Source organism: Megalops cyprinoides, chromosome 20 (assembly GCF_013368585.1).
Source record: "Megalops cyprinoides isolate fMegCyp1 chromosome 20, fMegCyp1.pri, whole genome shotgun sequence".
Taxonomy (NCBI): domain Eukaryota; kingdom Metazoa; phylum Chordata; class Actinopteri; order Elopiformes; family Megalopidae; genus Megalops; species Megalops cyprinoides.
The window spans coordinates 17,885,632-17,905,031 of NC_050602.1; the positions used below are offsets into that span (position 1 = coordinate 17,885,632).

At 43.3% G+C, this 19,400-nt stretch overlaps 1 protein-coding gene across 1 annotated transcript in view; it reads right to left on the minus strand.

The window, feature by feature from the left end:
* Positions 1-9,829: 9,829 nt before the first annotated feature.
* LOC118795627 (semaphorin-6B-like) overlaps positions 9,830-19,400 on the minus strand; it is a 69,806-nt gene continuing 60,235 nt past the window's right edge. Inside the window, exons 16-17 of the mRNA XM_036554250.1 lie at positions 17,855-17,913; positions 9,830-10,867 (exon numbers count right to left, since the gene is read on the minus strand). Of these exons, the coding sequence (XP_036410143.1) occupies positions 9,981-10,867; positions 17,855-17,913 (946 nt within the window). The 3' untranslated portion in view covers positions 9,830-9,980. The remainder of the gene's footprint in view (positions 10,868-17,854; positions 17,914-19,400) is intronic.

Sequence of the window (19,400 nt, forward strand, 5' to 3'; positions counted from 1 at the left end):
CGCTGTTCACGTGTCTTCACACGCTGTACGTGACAGAAGACTATGCGCTACATCTGTACCGCAGCGCTACAGACCACAGTTGCCATGGCAACACCATCATTTTCCTAAGACAGCTTTGGGTTGCCCCTATCAGCCTCAACCACAAAGAGAAAAGAACAACATTCTGAAAAACTTACAAACATATATATGTATGTGTGTCTGTGTGCAAGTGTGGTGTGTGAGTGTGTGAGGGTATGTCTATATGTGTCGGTGCATGTTTGTGGATTTCAATGTGAGTAAAGCGTCTTGTTCACCTTGTTTGCAATGCAAATGTATAGCTGTAAATCTCCTTTTCAAATCTAGCACTACTACTAATTAAAGTCAAAATCGTGTCCGATCTAGTGAGTGTGCTCCATGTGCTATGTCCTGAAATTGTTTGTTTGTTTGGCCTCAGTCTGACGCAAAAGGAGGATGCGTGAAAGCCGCTGTTGTGGGTGGTGACCTCAGTTCATTCATATACATAAATGCATTTTCAAAATTTCACAGTTATGAGCTGCACCTTTCATGTGGAGGAAAAGAGCCAATGAACACTGGAGAATACTGACTGCACGGTAAGCACTGTCTCTTAATTATTAAATTAATATTTCCATTCAAGATAACAGAAATGATGTTGTTTTTCAAAGACCACCTATTGCTACAGAAATTCCCAAATGAGTTCAGCACGTTTGTACATGTTATTATGTTATTATTATAATATCATATATTATCACTGATTGCATCATTAGCTAATTTTCATGAATAAGTGTTATTCAAATACTCACCTTCGTAAATAACAAGCTGTGAGTTGTGATCCATGTGGATGTGAGATTACAACTGCGGTCAATCAATAGCCAGCCTCATTTCAGCCAACTGACTCTGCGATATGAAAAAGCTCTTTGTCTAAATCAGACAAATATCAGCAATTTTACTGCTGAAAATCAAACATAACGCTTTATTGTTCTGAAGTATTTGCAGACCATTCGATACTCCTGCTTCTCCACTGACAAAAACATGTGAAGTATTAACGTTTTTTTTTTTTTTTTTATCCGAACAGCATCTTTCAGTTCTGCTCATTCTCAACCGCCAACCTCAATGTTTTGTAAGTAACTAAAAGTATCTCTCACCTCAGCATCAACAGGTAGCCCCATTATAGGGACAGATGCCTTTCTGCTTGTATTTAAAGACTTAGGGACTGCTGAGATGTAATGAACCAATTGTGTAATTGAAGATGATACTTCTTTTAAAAATATATTACAATGTAAATGTAACTTTAATAGTAATATTAATATTAATATTAATACTGTAATGTGCCTGTTGTGTTTTACACTTAACCCTGACTTTAAAATGTAAGTGCATTTTTATACAGTATATTCTCACAAGTTTCATTATCTCTGACATTAAACAAAAAAATAGCATGTCAGATTAAAAAAAAAGTATGATTTGCTTAAATGTGCGACCCAAAGGGGAGGAGAATTGAGCTTGTTGAAAGAGAATTTATTTTTGGACAGAGAAGCAGGCAGTATGAGATATATTAGTGTGAAAGCACAGCATCTGCTTTCACATCCTTTTACCCACAGTGTGGCTGCCACTTATTTATCACACTGTAAACAATAAATGCTTGAGTCTGACACCATCTGACATAGCAGCCAAAGAGGAACTAGAGGCACGTTCTCATAAGGACTTTGAATAATGCACTTGAACAATGACTTTCTCAGGTAAAAATTTAATAGTAGTATCTAGTCATAGAATATGGTTTTACCTACAGTGCCGCGTGCTACCTACAGATCATGCATTGAATTTTCTGGCCCTGATTTGGGGGAATGGGTTTCACCCCTTGATGGTAGCACTCAGAAAGACTGAGTTGGTGGTCATCTTCCATCGCAGACTGAATGGCCAACTCTTCAGGCTGCAGCTTGTCTCCCCCACTCAGCCAAAACTAAAATCTAAACCTTACTTGAGCAATCTTCTTGTTAGCTGCAACTTTTGTATTCTCGTTTTCAAAGTCGCTCTAAGACTGTCTGCTGATTGACAAAATTTAAATTCTGCTTTCAAAACCAACCCAACAATGTCATCTGCTTAATCAAACAACCCATTCAATGATTAACTAACTCAAAACATTGAGATATCTGAATAATTCTGAGGCAAAGAAAAAAAAAAAAAAAACTAAAAACATAAAATCAAAAATGAATCCATAGGGGTCTGAAGCTCATGTATAACCTCACAACCATTCACAGTTATTGGGTATGATCACAATGTAAAACACAAAAAATCACTGAAGTGTTTATATTTAATAGGTAATATTGTATACTGTATCTACAGCAGTGGGAAAAATGTCCCTAAAAATGAAACCAGACAAAAAAAAGCAAATGGAGCGCTTAATGAATGTTATTTCCCTCCCTCCCTCCCTGCTCATGCCGTTTTAAAGATATTTTAGTATATATTAGAAACTATAGAACACAGTATTAAGACCTGGAAATGCTTTAAATTGAAGAACAGGGACACTGTGAATCTTCAGCAAAATATTCAGATGTCAGACTCCACGTGAAAAATGGAAGCGTGACGTATAAGCCCTGTCATTTTCAGTCTAAGAGACTGAAAATGACGATAAGCAAACTCAAAAAAAAAAAAATGCAGGCGGGTGAACGGTCTGTCACACTTTCCACTTCCTGTTAATGTGACCTTGACATTTCAAACCCACATCACAAAACTTACTTTTTGCATCAAGCCCTCTACTCTGCAAACAGTTATGAGTTAAAGGTGAATCTATTTTTATTTTTTTTTTTACCCAAAAGTACAGGGGAATGCAAATACAGGCTAAGCTGTTTGCTAGTTGATATTTCGGGTTTTCATTATTGGCAAAAGAACTTCGTTTCCGTTTAGGATGTACACTGCAGTTGAGGTAAGCCCACACACATCACGGTTTGTACACCGGCGTGATGCTGTCAGAACTCTTTTTCAATGGTGATTTAGTGTTTTCTATAGCCTATTGCAGTGAAGTCATGTTTTCAGCACGCTACGTTTGCAACAAGGCATAGAGGCAGTCGAGCGCCTATCGAACACCAGGATTTACATACACATCGTCATCTCGCAGTCGCGATGTCTCGAGTGCTCACACATTACGTGATTTTTACCGACTCAGCCACCCGGGGACACTAAGAAGCTCTATACCAGATACTGCCATCTGGTGCAAAGAAATTTCACTCAAGCAAAAAGGAAAGCAAGGATTTAAATGACCAGATCAGGTCTCTCACCACAATGCACGGCTGCTAGGCCGCGTCAAGTGTTACATTTGTTTACTAGTGATTACTAATTTGTTTACTTTGTTTATATATATTTTTAACTTGTTTACTAACTTGCTACATTTACACGAGGTGTCATATATTTTTTTCCTCCATAACGAGTTTGGCAATAGCTAGAATAAATTAAAGAAAAATTTAAACAAAGCTCATTGAGTATCATTTATGACATGTTAATTTTAATTATTGACAGTAGGCCTAATGACAATAATATTTGAGCATTTTTTTATAACATGCTTTCTGCAAATTAGAGGCGCATTTCACTCTAATTACTATCACCAGATGAATAAAGCATGTGTTGTCCCATCGTTAATATGTGTATGTATAAACATTTAAAAATCTAATTGGTTAATCGTTTTCTTGACTTCTGTCCACAGGCAATGACGTCGAATGTGACCTGTGTGTGCAATCTAACTGTAGTCGACGAGGTGAGAGTTTTCGAGAAGATCGCCTACATCCCCGTGTTTGTGTTGGGCCTGGTACTCAACTCCGGGGCCCTGTGCGTATTCTTTCGGAGGAGAGCCAAATGGACGGACACTCACGTCTACATGGTCAACCTGGCCGTCGCCCACTGCGCACTCCTTGCCTTCCTTCCATTCAGGATACATAACGTTTTCTTTGGCCTGGAAGTGTCACGTTTCTGCACGTTTCTCATCTCCGTCCACTACTTGAACATATACGCGAGCATCTTCACGGTCACGGGCATCAGCGTCCACCGTTTCATCTTTGTGAAGTTACCTTTCCAAGCCAGATCGGCGGCTTTTAGGAAACCAGTGGCCCTCGCGGTGTGCCTGATCATATGGGGATCAGTTGTCACGATATGTGTTATATTTAAGGAGGCAAACATGCCGGAAAACCTGCAGTCGTGTTTTGAAAGGAAATCCGTTCCGTTGCCGTATCAGTTCGTTATAGTTCTGTTCATACTGGGATTTTGTATTCCATGTTGTACGATACTGTTTTGCTCAAGTCAAACGATCTTCATCCTGTTAAAACCCAAGGATGGAAGCACTTTCAAAGAAAAACTAAAAAGTGTCGCTGTCATCGCTGCAAATATAACCGTGTTCGTCGTTTGCTTCACCCCCTTCCACGTTACATTACTTACCAAGTTCGTTGTTGCTAATCAATTATGTCATAAGCCTAACTGTGCTTATTATAATTTAGTGCAGAACGTTTTGGTTGTTTCAGACTGGATCGCAACCACAAACTGCTGCCTAGATGCTGTAGGATACTATTTTTTAGTGAAGATAATTCACACTGATTAAAATACCCAACGCAGTGCATGAGGAGAAACACAACGAATAATTAAGGATTCATTAATTGTGTTTTTAATGTGAAAAATTGTGAATAGCACACGCCGACTGACACAAAGAGGAAGAACTGATATGACTGAAATATTAAAATACAAACGTCTAATCTACTTTTTGTACAATGTTCACGAAGGTGATTCAAATGGTTTGAGTTTTGTTAACTCGTTTCCGTGTATGTGCCTAAATTAGTTGTTGAATTTCTACAGAAGAGCACTGCCTGTGGAAGGTCTTATTTGTGAAATATTTTATTGTACAATATTTTAAAACCTACATATGTATAAATGTTCACAGATTTGTCTAATTAAGAAAATAAAACCAGCTGCAACAAAATCCATCATACACGCATCCTCCAGGAATGAATTTATAGACAGCTGTTGTGTCAATAAATGCTAAAAATACATATGTATTAAATTTATCTGAAAAAGATGGATCGGTTTCTCCAAAGTTATCATACTCAGACTTGCTCAAATTAGTGACGTCTCTGGCAACTGCTTCTACTGAACTGAACTGCTATACAAAAAGCCCTTTTCTGTGCATTTTTTAAAATAAATCTATTCTCATTGTTAATTTGAGATGTGTGCGTGTGTTTGTACCGTTGCACTATAGTCTGAACTATATGTCTTGATAAAAGCCATTTTGCAGAAAGAAAACACATTTCATGCTTAGCGCGGGGACCATGTCCTCACATTATTGACTACCTTTGAACCGTTAATACTGCCCTCACCTGGTCACTCATTGGAATACAGGGTATTTTTTTATCTAAAAAGTTAAAAGAGTTTGTTCTGTAACAGTTAAAAAAAATTGTTTTTGTGTTGAAATGCTCTGTCAAAAACATGTTCTAGTGAAATGGACTGCAGCTTTAAGATATAATCGTAGGTTCATAATTCAATAACTCATGAACATGGCATTGATTAGTGACAGGAGTTTGAAGCCTCAGGAACCTCAGACCGGGTAGAGCCATTATCTGTCAGTGACCTGCTTTTAAACGTTAAGTTTTACTATGGAGAACGTCTTTTGATTGGCTCATGTAAGCAAGCAATTGACAGACATGCAATATAGCACCATTATAGGGTTCATGACATTCACTCTCCAACCCCACCACAACCATCATCTTTGGGTACAGCTGTTACAAATATAATAATTAAATTATATACATGTCTATGTGTAACTAAGACAGCATCCAAGAGTTCCAGAGAGCAAGAAGCAAAATAACTTATACTAAATTCAGAGAAAAGACAAAACTTGTTTGTCAAAGATAGCTGGTGTGTTCCACTCTCTTTCTCCCAAGATGTTAGGATTTTCCTTTCACAGTGGTTCATTGAATTAATCAAGGTAAGTCAAGGTATTCAGAGCTAGACTAAGTGAACACATAATTATCAGAAGTGCTTTCCAGTGTTTATAAGCATGAGCACTCTTTCATGGAGCTCCACCTACCCCATCACTGAATGTTACCTTCTATTTTACCTAATCAGACACACTGACATACTAATTTAAACACCTTTTCTATTGACAAGCTTCTTTTTATTCTGTGAAGACAACCAAAGCTGATCAGTACATTTTTGTTCTACCTGAACATGACAGGCAACATCTTCTCAATGCACACAATCCACTTGTAACTGTTTAAGTTAATGAGTTCATTCAAGGTTAATCACTGCTCTTCAGACCAAAGATCTTTGATTGGTTCAGATTAGCCTCATGGTAATGATGCAATTAGCACATCACTAGAAAATCAAACCACATATCTCTTAGTGGTGTGAAGTGTTTGTTAAATGAAAGTGCCACTAAAACTTGGGACTATTTTTTGCCATATAAATACAAGAGGGTTAAAAGGACTATGAAATTTGAAAGCAAGTCTGAGTCCAAAAAGTATGAATTTTTAACCTCTTGGATTATAATGCTACAATACAGGGCCATGTGAGAAAGCTGTGGTCTTGACCAAGGGGGATGTCCACATCACAGTGCATTACTTGGAGTGATATCTTTGTGATCACAGCACCACCTGCTGGTAAAGTGATATAGTTTTCTAAGAAAATCTCTACCATTGGACACGTCCTGAAGAGGAAAGGAAGGATGAAAAAACAAAACATTCGGTTCTGTTTGCGGTCAAGTTGCGGTCAAATGATTTGGAAAAAAATAAATATTTTCATTATATGTTCTGGTGGTATTTATGTTCATTTTGGAATTGAAAATGTATGATGATCATAAATAATAAGGTATAATCAGGCCATAAACACACATAAATCTTGATGCTAGTGTTTTATAGTTAACATCACAGTGTGAAATTGGTGTTTAGTTAGAGTTATTTATATTTTATGTGTGTATTACTTGATGCAAATATTTGATTTTGAGGGGTGTTAACATGGTTTTGAGGCCAGTGCTTCATTTTGGACAGGATTTGTTAGGACTTGCTGATTTGCTGATTTAACCATTGTGTTGTGTTGTGTGTATTGTGTTAAGAGTTTCGAGAACATGATATTTTTTCAGGAAATGTGTGTAAACAATTGAGAAAAACTGTGATAAAGAAATTATGATATTGTTGGTGACTTCCTGGTATTGATGTCTCAGAGATTTTTTTTTTTTTGCAACTAAAAGTATTTGTCTCAGGTGGAGATTCTTTGGGGATAAAACAAAAACAAAAAAAATGGAAACACAGCGCCAAGGTGGCAATGTCTTGATGGTTTGTTTATTGAAGCTGAGACAGAACGTGACGGAGAGCTGAGCCCCCTGGGCAACTGACGATCAGGCTGATAAAGAGTCAAGGACTGTGTGTGCTGTTCAAGCTCAGTGTGTGCGTGTATGTCTGTGAGAGCGTGTGAGAATGTCTGTGAATGTGTGTGAGAATGTGTACGTTTGTGTGTGAATTTAAGGACTCTGTGTGTTGTTCAAGCTCAGTGTGTGTGTGGTGTGTGTGAGTGTGTGTGTGTGTGTGTGTGTGTGTGAGAATGTGTGTGCATGTGTGTGAGTGTAAGGACCGTCTGTGCTGTTCAGGCTCAGTATGTGTGTATGCCTGTGAGAGTGTGTGAGAATGTATGTGTGTGTGTGTGAGTATATGTGTGTGTGGATGTGAGAGTGTGTGAGAATGTATGTGTGTGTGTGTGAGTATATGTGTGTGTGGATGTGTGAGTGAGTATGAGTATGTGAGAATGTGTTTCTGTGATTGTGTGTGTATATGAGTGAGTGTGAGAATGTGTGAATGAGTGTACCCAGGCTAGTATGTACAAAAACACACATTCTGTTGTACACACAGCGACCACACCATGCAGCTCTCTCACACTTTAAGTACATCTCAGGACTGCAACAGTGTAACTTGGGGAAGTGGCTTTGTCATCAAACATGGCGGTCTCTGGTGATGCGTGCAGAACTGCAGCTGGTCGTCAAGGCAACAGGAGACTCGACTCTGTATAAAAGTGGCATTCATGTGGAGAGGCGATCCTGCAATCTTCCCCTTCTGGTTTTCTTCAAAAGGGGTGAACACTCGGGCCCCATTCGCAGCATCGACAGCACACTCTCCCACTGATGAGCCAGGATAACCACAAACCCAAACAAAATATTACCATTCAAATGAAAAATGACAACATTAATCAGTACGGGCTAATACACTGTCTCTACAGCTTTACAAACCCCTGCTTGTGCTCATGTTCAAAACATGTGGTGATGGTTGAGAAAAGGAATTTTCAGTGTGTAAAGTTGCACAATTTAAAAATGTGAAGGCTCCATTTTTTACATGATGGTTTAGGATGCGTCTCTACGGCTGTTTGTCTCTGAGGGGAAAATACATCTTCAGTCTGAGAGACAGTCCGGCACACAGTGCCATCCACAGAGACACACCTGTTTCTGGGTGGTCGGGTAGGTGGATGGTAGGGGCACGAATATGTGAGCGGCGCAATAAAGTTCATAAAAACTATTTTTGCAGAGTTGAAAAGCAAACATCATTGGCTGCGTGGAAAGGGTTCCACACGTCGTAAGCAGTAAAACATTTCAAATGGAGACGTCTTCCTCCTGTCCCTGCCTCCCACGCTGTTCATATCCTTGATGGAGAGGCAGCAGCTTGGCAGCGCGTGTGGGCCAGTCAGAGTTTCCTTTTAAAAACGTGTCTGATCAGAAAACTGCAAATGAGGTGAAAGCTCTCTGCCTTCCTTGTGACCTCAGTGTGTCTGAATGCTGTTACCTGAAGCCCCTGTAATGGCAGGTCCACAGCCACAAGTCTCTCGTTTCTATTCTGCTGTTTGCGTCAAGTTTCTTCAGGTCTTTTGTAGAGTCCTATGGATCTCCATCCTGAATGTGTGTGTGTTTGAGTGTTTGCGTGTGTGTGTCAGTGAGTGTGTGTGTTTGTACTCATATGTATATGTGTAAGCGTGTGTGTATGTGCGCGTGTGTGAGTGAGTGAGAGTATGTGTGCGTGTGCATGCATGCATGTGTGTGTGAGTGTGTGAATACGTGCATGTGTGTGTGAGTGTGTGAAAGTGTGCATGTATGAGTGAGCGTGTGTGTATTTGTGAGAATATGTGTGTGTGTGTGTGTGTGTGGGTGGGTGTATGTGAGTGAGTCTGAGTGTGCATGCGGGACTGTGTCTCACATCACACCCCTGTACGGCTCATGTTGTTACGCTCCCCCGCCTCATCTGAAATGATCCCTGCTGTCCAAAACAGTTCATGGATGACCAGGGTGGGGGGTACAGAATATGTTCACATTCCCCTATCCTTATTCTGGAGAAAGGGATGCAGCGTCACAGAGACACTGTCCCTCAAAGTCCCCGGGGGGAAATGCACTGACAGGCTTCCTTTAACAAACTCCGCCCATCGTGGCAAACTGTTTTGCTGTCTTCAGACTGAGACAGGGAGTTAGGTGTGTTGTCCTTGCTGGTCTGTAATTCTGTGGAAATCAATCTGCTATCTGTGGAATGCTGGCCAGATGTGTTTTTTTTTAAATCTGCTTATAAATATCAGAGAGTCGCCTACCCATCCACACGCTCCAGAAACACATCTCGCTTCCAACCAGCAGAATCAGGGTCTTGCAGCCGCAGCTGCATTTCGTCTGAGAACCATCAGTGAGGCAGTTCTCTCGGTTCTCCAGGTTCTCCAAATCCATCCCGTACCTCTCTCCTTTTCCCTTCAGTTCATCTCATGATGTCCCCCTGCACACACGCACGCACACACACACACACACACACAGCAGGGGGCAGGGTGTCCCTCAGTTGGGAGTGGGAGTCAGGCCTTTCAGAGGGATGTCAGAGCGCTGAATGGCAGTGAGGGAGAACAGACAGGAGCAGGGGTGGGCGTTTGGCGCGTTTTTCCGGGTGCAGCTGGAGATGGGCGTTGGGGGGTGGAGGGGGGTGTTGGCTGAGGGGGATACAGACTCCTCACTGGCCGGATGGAGTCCGCTCTTTCGCGGCCCTGCTGAGGAGGTGTCCGAGGTCGGCCAGGTCGCCGAAGCCCCTGTGGGCGTGCAGCCCCGCCCGCGGCAGGCCGGACTGGGGATACGAGGGGGGGGCGGCTGGGTAGTGGTGCCCCCCGTGGTGGGCGGGGGCGTTGCTGTGGAAGCTGAAGCCCTCATGAGCCCAGCGCAGGGGGTCCCCGTAGTCCAGCTGGGGGGTTGGGGCCGAAACGACCCTCCTGCGGTCGGGCGAGTCCTGGGGCGTGGCGGGGTAGTGGTACTCTCCCGCTGAGCTCCGCAGGGCGGGGCCAGGACGGACCAGAGCCAGAAAGGGCTGGCGCTCGCCCACCTGGGGGGGCCCCACCAGCTCCTCCCGTCGCCCCCCTCCCCCCTGAAGCAGCTTGGAATTCAGGTACATGGAGGAAGAGGGCGTGCCCAGGGAGGTTAGGTAGGTGTGGCTCCCATCCCAGCTGGAGTCAGAGAGGTGCATGCTGGGTGGGGGGCGTTTCTGCTGCAGGGGGGTCTGCTCTGGGGTGGGCAGCAGATCCCCGGTGCTGTTCCAGCCGTTGGGCATGACGAACAGGGCGTCCGCCTGCGACCGGGGTCTGTCGCTCCCGCTGTGCCGGGACACGCTCAGCACCGAGCCGCCCCCGCCCTGTCCCAGCATGCTCTGCTCCTTCTCCGCTTTGCGCCGGCCGCCGGACCCCACCCCGCCTCCGCGGGCACGCCGCCGGTGCCTGTGTCCCATGATCCAGCACACCACCAGCCCCGACAGCACCGCCCCGGTGGCGAAGGCCGAAACTGCGCACACCACCAGCAGGTTGATGGACACCAGGCCCTCTGGCTCCTCCACAAAGGTCTGCTGCAGGAGTCCTGGAGGTGAAGGGAGAGTAGAGAGTCACACACTACGGCTGAGGACTCACCCCTACTCTGACTCACTGAACACTGACTTATTCACACTGACTCTCTGAACACTGACGCTTATGTGATGACTCTCTGACCACTGACTCATCTATGCTGGCGCTCTGAGCACTAACTCATCTATACTGATTCTCTGAGTACTGACTCACCTATGTTGACTCTCTGAGCACAGACTCACGTTGACTCTGGGAGATTCAGCTCTTGTGAGGTGTGCTGTTGGTACAATGGCTAATTGCGCTCATTATCCAAAGTGGTTGCCATTTCCTCCTAAAGTTTCAATTAGTGTAATAACTGTGTTCCTGAAAGAGAATATCTACCCAACGTACACCACAGGAAAGCACTTCAGCTGCCTGCTTTTGAAATCACTGAAATGCATAGTTCATTTACAGTTCATATATGATGTATGGGGTTTCTCGAAGTAAAAGGAGACGGAAATAGTTTTGTTGGAAAGAAAACTGATCTCATCATTAAAAACCTTCAGTGGTAATTATAAGCAGATGTTGTTTTTTTTTGTTGTTTCTTAAAAAATTACTGTTTATTTCTGTGACCATCTGGGTCATAAATTTGAGTATAAAAGGAAAAAAGGTTATACATGTTCAAACTTTCTCTTCAAAGTTAAGGAGGAGGTGCTTTGTAGTTTGAACAGAGACCTAAATTAGTATTTAAAATGAGAGACATCCCCACAACAGAAGACTGCTTTTTTCTGCAACACAGGACCATTACCCCAATCTGGAGAAATACCCCAGAAACAGCACATGGACCAAAGGAAGGTTTGGTCACAATGGCTGAAACAAGCAGTAACAATTTTACTGCAACAGAGCTCGTCTCTCATATGTCCTTTCATCTAAGAGAGGAACATTCCATCACAGTCATTTTTTTTGTTTATTTGTTGGCGGGAAAATAAAATAAAATACAGACACATTCTTCAAACAGGTGTGAGGTGCATTGTACACAGTGCGTGGGATCCAGGTTAAAGTGTCATACCACAGTTACGTTGCTTTTGAACGAAGCAGGTGTGGTTTTATTTGACGTGGGACAACTCTTCTGTTGGAATTGTACTTTTTTATCAGAGGCTGTGTGCAAACTGACTTCATTCACGAGTGACAGCTTCTCTCTCTTTGATCTCTGATACAGCTGCAGTGATAAGAAGCAGGGCTCATAATCTAGAGGTTTCCAGTCCGATTCCCAGTTGAAACAATTATGTTATACCCTCGGGGAAGGTTTCTTAAGCTGAATTGCCTCCATAAATATACATCTGTATGAAAGTCACTCTGGATAAGAGTGTCTGCTACGATAAAGCAACATTCATTGAATTTGTTGCCGATACAAACAATGAAACTGAAATATGTTGTCATAAAAATTATGTGTAAAAATACGTAAAGCAATGAAAATACTTACATTTACTCTGAATTACTTTTATGATTCACGGTGACACCGAGCTCTGTGGCGAAGCGATAAATGGCATTGCTGCCATTGTTTATAGGACACGCCTACACAGGACGGCAGTGTTCTGTCTTCTTTCCAATGTTTACTTCCTTAATTCACAGCCTGTGTCAACAGCGCCCACAGTTTAATGTGCTTGTTTTCACCGTGTCGTTCATGCGAAAGCCACCACAGCACAAACATCGCTCTTGGATCCCGAGCAAGCGGGCGATGTCACTGATTGGTTTAATTCTGCATTTTTTCCGACCAATTGCTTTGATCGGTTGCCATCGCACAGAGCGTGTACGCGCATGGATGTGTTTTGCTCGGCTTAATGTGAGATACAGAATCAGATTTCACAACATCTGTCTGTTTTTATGTCGGACTTTAAACAATCCTCCGGTTTACCTTCAGCCAATGAAAGCATTTTGATGAGCAGTTAATTTGCTGTGGTGCAACAGCTGGCAAAGCCACAAAAATGCAGCCAATAAAAAGAAAATAAGCTGCTTTTAACATGCGCTGTCAGTGGCCTGCCCAGCAGTGCAGTCTGACAGTGATCTCCGTGAGTGCTGCGTGTATCAATGATCTCAGTCAGTGTTGTGTGCATCAGTGATATCTGTCAGTGCTGTATGTATTAGTGAATTCTCTGCTCATCAGTGCTGTGTATCAGTGATCTATTGTTAGTACTGTGAGCATCAGTGTTCTGATTGTCAGTGCTGTGTGTAACAGCGATCTCTGTCAGTGCTGAGCTTTTTGCGTGCGTACTGTAAATATGCCATATGTGCAAAGGAATAAAATAATGAACCAGCTCTGTGTTCATTAGCCTGTGTTCATTAACCCTGAGCTGTAGAGGCCAGTCAGGCCTGTAAATACAGGAAAGAAGGGCCACACAGGTAAAGAGGGACAAACAGCTAAAAAAGGAGCATGGTAAATAAAAGAGAGGAAGATGATGGTGTGACACACCAGGCAGGGAACTGGGCATTCTCCCAGAATATTGGACGTTTAAATTCCAGACAGGGACCTGCGGTTGAGAGCTTCAGAAAGGTACTTCACCTGGGGCTTTACATCAATTGCTCTTATAAAATGACTGCCTGTATGAACAGATGCAGTGTAAAACGTGGGGTACATCAACCAGAATAAGTAGATGAGCAAAACCGAAACATTAATAAACTCTTTCAGACTAACCTACCCAGTCAGGTCATTCTGCAAGCAGTCTGGCTCCTATGTACCTGGACTCATTGTGATGAAGCTGAGGTACAATATCGTATGAGTAACTATGACCTGTGAGGACTGTCTATTACATATGATGGAGATAAAGAGGGATGGAGGGGAGAGATGGGGGAAAGGCAAGGGGGGGGGGGTGGGGGGGTGAGAGGGATAGAGAGAGGAGGGAAAGATAGATACAGGGGGCAGCAGAGCCCCCATACTCCCCTACTCAGTTGTTTGGAAACCAATTAAACTGTCAGCCCAACAGCAGTGAATGTGCCATTGGTTTGTAGCACCAATTGCAGGAGAGCGTGGTTATAGAGGGGAGGGGGGTGTTCAGGTAGCTATCAGAGCAGGTGAGAGGGAAGCGTATTTTGGAGAGAATCCCAATCTGTGGACACGAGTCTTTGATTTCCTTTGTTAGATTGAATCTCTCTCCCCTATTATCTCTCTCTGTATCTCTCTGCCTCCCCGACCACTTCTCTCACCCTGTAAAGGCTCCTCTAATCTCTCACTCCCACTCCATCCCTCCGGATATCTTCCAGCCCCTCTTCCCCTCTCCCTGATCCTTCTATCTCTCTCTCCTCCCCCTGACATCCCCCGTTTTGCTGCCCCGTAATGAAAAGCCATTACGCCAGGGTTTTTTTTTATTGAAGTTTCTCTTCATTACAACACTGCCGGCATATGGATCTGCTTTGCCATGATCACAAACCCAGTGCACTGGTCACTGGGAAAAAATGTTTGCCTCAGAGCAAACAGCACATCAAGAGAGCGGGGTATGTTATAGCTGGAGACACAGTGAAATTAAGGCACACTGCAGCAGGGTGCCTTGGCTATAGCTGGAATTTAATGTGGTCCCACGTCCAAAATAAAAAACTACATCTAATGTTGCTCTTACAAAACACACATAAACGCACAAAGCCTCCAGTACTAGGGAATGGGGAATGCATGCAGTAATGATGTCCTTGTGTTGTCCTTTGTATGTGTGTGCACGCATGCGTGTGTGTGCGTGTGTGTGTGCACACATGCGTGTGTGTGTGTGTGTGTGTGTGTGTGCACGTTTGTATGTGTGGCTGTAAGCTGAAGAACTGAAAAAGGATCTTTGACTCTGTAGGTCTGTCTGTTCAGGACCAGCGCAAGCGGTCAGTGCGCTCTCTGCAGAATGTCTATCTGATGTTTAATAATGATCCCAATGAAAGTCGTCACTCTGCAGCTAGCACCATTCCAGGTACCACCGCACCTGAGCTAAATCAGAGGGCACCCAACAATCAATACAATCAGTGAGACATGTGTCACGTCAGCATCTTTGGGAAAAAACACTGAAGGTGCTCGAAATTGTAATGATCAGGGAGTGGGTCTATGTGTGGAGGCAAATACAGAGTAGCGGTTTTCACAGCAGTGGATGGTGCTGAGGTGTGTGGGGTGTGTTCATCCTGATAGCGGTATGTGTGGTGCTTGCTAATATGCAGTGATAAAACGGTATGTGTGGAGCTCACCGGTGTGTAGTGATGGGCAGTAATCTGCGGGTTATGAGTGCATTTACATTCCGTATACATTTACCTATTTACATACTCAATTTACAAACCAAATATTCTCCAAGGTACCAATTCCACCACAACGCTTCTGCGGTCATATCAACCGGTCCCTACGGCTGAGATAAGGTGCTGAGCGGTTTCAGCTACATCAAACCCAGCTAATTCTACAGCTGGAAGGGGGACACTTCTTAGATTGTGTGCGGAATAAATTGCCTTCCATAAAGCAATATGTCAAAGGAAATATGCATTCTGTCCTGATTCCTGGGGTGGGAGCAATGACCGAGGCTGCATGAACCCAGCTGGGGAAAGGTAGGGAAATGTGCATTTGCAAGTAAAAAAATGAATACATGCTTGGGGAATATGCTCTGCTCCATACAGTATCAGCCTAAGGATGTACTTGGGATGGAGGGGGCTCATCCCACAATCTCACAACCTGCCGAGCGCATAATCTCTCCCTCGCATGCAGGGTGTGTGAAGCCCATGCGTGAGCGCCGCGCAGGAAACATGACGACCAGGCGACAAAAATAAACTCTGAATTGTGTAACTCCTGTGCTTTAATGCTTAGAGCAGCAGGGGGAAAGGGGAATCAGGAAACGTGACTTTACCGGAGGGTCGCTGGTTCGAATCCTGGATGAGGCAATGCTGCTTCACCCTTGAACAAGTCATTAAACCTGCAAAAATATCCAACGGGTGAAAGGCAATGGAGACATCCCAGTGCCGTGAAACATAACGATAAACACAGACTCCATTCCGTATTCTCACTGGATGCAGGATTACTGACCTCTGGAAACACACTCCTGTAGACCAACACATGGTAACCCTAATTTCCTCTGTAACCCTAATTTCCTGTCAGCAGAAGTGCTTTCTGTGTAGCCATCACGCAGTGTTCTTCCACATGAAAGCCATCTTCTCTGACAGACTCTTTCGGTAAATTTCCTGCCATCGCTGAAGTGATGAATGCAGCTGCATCTTCAGCTCAACCCTGAGGGTCACTGGGTTTTCCCTCATTTCTGCAGCATATGGAGGGCCACTCTGGGGAATCGGCACCGACAGGCCTTCCAGGACGGTCTCCTCCACCACCAGCATATGGGCACACGCCATGCTCTCCTCCTCATCACGCCCACAGAGAGCTGCCCCGTCCCCTCATCTACAAGTTTCCCACACATGTATTCCAGGACCTCTGCATGAGGACCGACCGCAGATGAACCGCCTCACTTCCCGCTGGACCGGTTTGCCTTTCCACCTGCCAGCCTGTGAGTGTGAATGAAGTATGGACTGTAGGGAGGTTATTCTCCCTCAGGGTCTGTGAGACGGCACCGTGAGCGGCACCGGAGACAGTCTATTAGGCCTGGAACCAAACGCCTGCCTCTGAGGTGAGGCAGTTTCACACCTCTCTGTTCAACGGCAAAAAAAATCATATTCCTTTAAGGCTTTGCTACGTGCCTCTCAGCATGCTAACTTCAAGCAGACGCCCTGATGGAGGCCTTACAGCCAGCAATTGTGAGGGAACTGAAAGTGTTTATTTTACAATTTCTCCCCACAGAGGCATCAAGATCATGTACTGCAGTTAGCAGCTACAAATGTGAAAAATTTGATGACAGGCTTTCTGTTCTTGATGTGTATGTGGACCTTAATGGATTTGTAACACGTCCCAGTCCAAACGCGGCATTTTTGTTTCTGGACGCATTTCCACCCTATCATAACTGCTTCCATCTGTTGCAGTCCTGAAGCAGCATATTACACCATTATACACAGAATGAGAGGGGGGTACACTTTGGTTGGCGGGGGGGGGTCTCTGACAACACAGGCCTCTGTCACACTTAAGGTTTGCGCCAGCAAAGAAGAAAGTAGATGAGTAGTCTGCTCATATAGAGATGGATGGACCCACACAAACACTTCCCTCAGTATGCAGATAACGCCGTGACACTTACAAGCGAGGATCACTGGAGATGTCCTTGCCGTCCTCTGCTAAACATCTCACTGAGTCATACTTACACCTTCATCTCAATCACAAAATGGCTGATACTCAGTTGTGGCATCTTGTAATATAAACACCATTCCATATCATCTATGGTTTTATGAGTCTGAATTTCACAAGAAAAATTGTGAAAATGCTTTCACATTTTGGTAAAGCTGTAAATGAAATCAGTGTGTCCAAAAATAACTTCATGCATGAATGCGACTGGATGACTCAGTGTGAGAATGCAATCTTCAACAGCATTTTTCCTATATGAATTAATTTATTATGGACTGTGGATATGTAATTCAAGGACCCTGCATGTTCACGTAATTTTACAAACCATACAACAGCAAAGCTTTTCTCATCAGTTTTACCATTGTCAATGTGTGCATGAGAGTGTGTGTCTCTGCAGACTTAGGGCTGTTGTTTGATTGATTGGCCACTGACTCTAATTAAGGCCATGTGGTATAAATGAGAGTGGAAGGGTTTGAGGGGAGGATAGCAAAAGCAGATTAGACAGATTTGTGTGGTAATTTTGTGCTCCTCATTTTGAAAGCATCTCAGTCACTGTTCTAACCACTTTATCCATTTTTTCATCCACCCATTCTTGGGTTTGAAAACAGCATTTAAGAAGTAACCAGCTGGCTTCAGTCTATAATAAAGACAGCATGTACAATGCTGTGTTAAATTCAGAGTCATTACTGTAATCCAGGTCAAGACAATGTATTGTAGTATGTACAGTCGTACAAGTCATATGTACGGTATGTACGGTTAACAGGGCATATGTAACTAGTGAGGTGAGTAACTATCTCTTACCGTCACAGTCTCCAAGGAGAGAAGTGTTCCCATGGTCAACATCCTGCTCAAACGGCAACCTGAAGCAGAAGAGGCAGAAATATGGTACAGTTTTAAACAGCAGAAAGGTGAAGGCACCTTTCCTACAGCATACTGCACCTTTCATACAGAACACTCCACCTTTCCTACATCATACTGCACCTTTCATACAGAATACTCCACCTTTCATACAGAATACTGCACCTTTCCTACAGCATACTGCACCTTTCCTACAGCATACTGCACCTTTCATACAGAATACTGCACCTTTCCTACAGCATACTGCACCTTTCATACAGCATACTGCACCTTTCCTACAGCATACTGCAACTTTCATACAGCATACTGCACCTTTCATACAGAATACTCCACCTTTCATACAGCATACTGCACCTTTCATACAGGATATTGTACCTTTCATACAGAATACTGCACCTTTCATACAGAATACTGTACCTTTCATACAGATTACTCCACCTTTCATACAGAATACTGTACCTTTCATACAGAATACTCCACCTTTCCTACAGCATACTGCACCTTTCATACAGAATACTCCACCTTTCCTACAGCATACTGTACCTTTCATACAGAATACTCCACCTTTCCTACAGCATACTGCACCTTTCCTACAGCATACTGCACCTTTCATACAGAATACTCCACCTTTCCTACAGCATACTGCACCTTTCATACAGAATACTCCACCTTTCATACAGAATACTGTACCTTTCATACAGAATACTCCACCTTTCATACTGAACACATTTTATGTCTTTGATTGGCCCCATTCTAGACTTCTTCTAGTTAAGCTTATTTTAACTTAACTCAAGAGTTAAAGATTCAAAGGGCTTTAAACATAGAACATCAGGATGGACAAGGAGATTCATTCATCAACATTTCAAGGGATTTCTGAAACAATTCCAATTGAGACTATGTAAAGCTGTTTTTATGGTTTTCACGTCAATAATGGCAAGGACTGAGTACGTTTTCATGACTTTAATGTGACCGTTAACCTGGAGGATGTGACTCACGGCAGGGATAGCACCCCCTGCAGGCTAACAGCAAGACGGTGATTAGTAGACAGTCTCTCCAGCTGTTTATATTATCTAAATCTGATCTTGAATACCAAATAAGTGTTAACAGACAATGTAGAATGTAGAATGTAGAATCACCACTAAACCCTTTATCTCGTTTCCAGCAACATGCAGTTAGAGGAGACCACAAAATGCAAAATGACAGAAAGATGAAGGCCATTATCAGGCCAGCAGAATGGAAATGAGTCCGAGAGTTCATCAGCTCAGCTGTTATTGAGACTGACTTCATATTGTGGTAGTGATGTAGTAGTGCTCTTAATAAGCGTGGGACAAGCTGAAAATATCGGACTCAATTCGTAAATAAAAACATAACAAGTTAATGAGGACAGGCCATTCAAGTCCAGCCAGGCTTGTCATTCTGTCTACAGTCTAGATTCTGTATATGTAAAGCATGGTCTTGAACACTCTGCTTCCACTAGAAATCCTGGTAA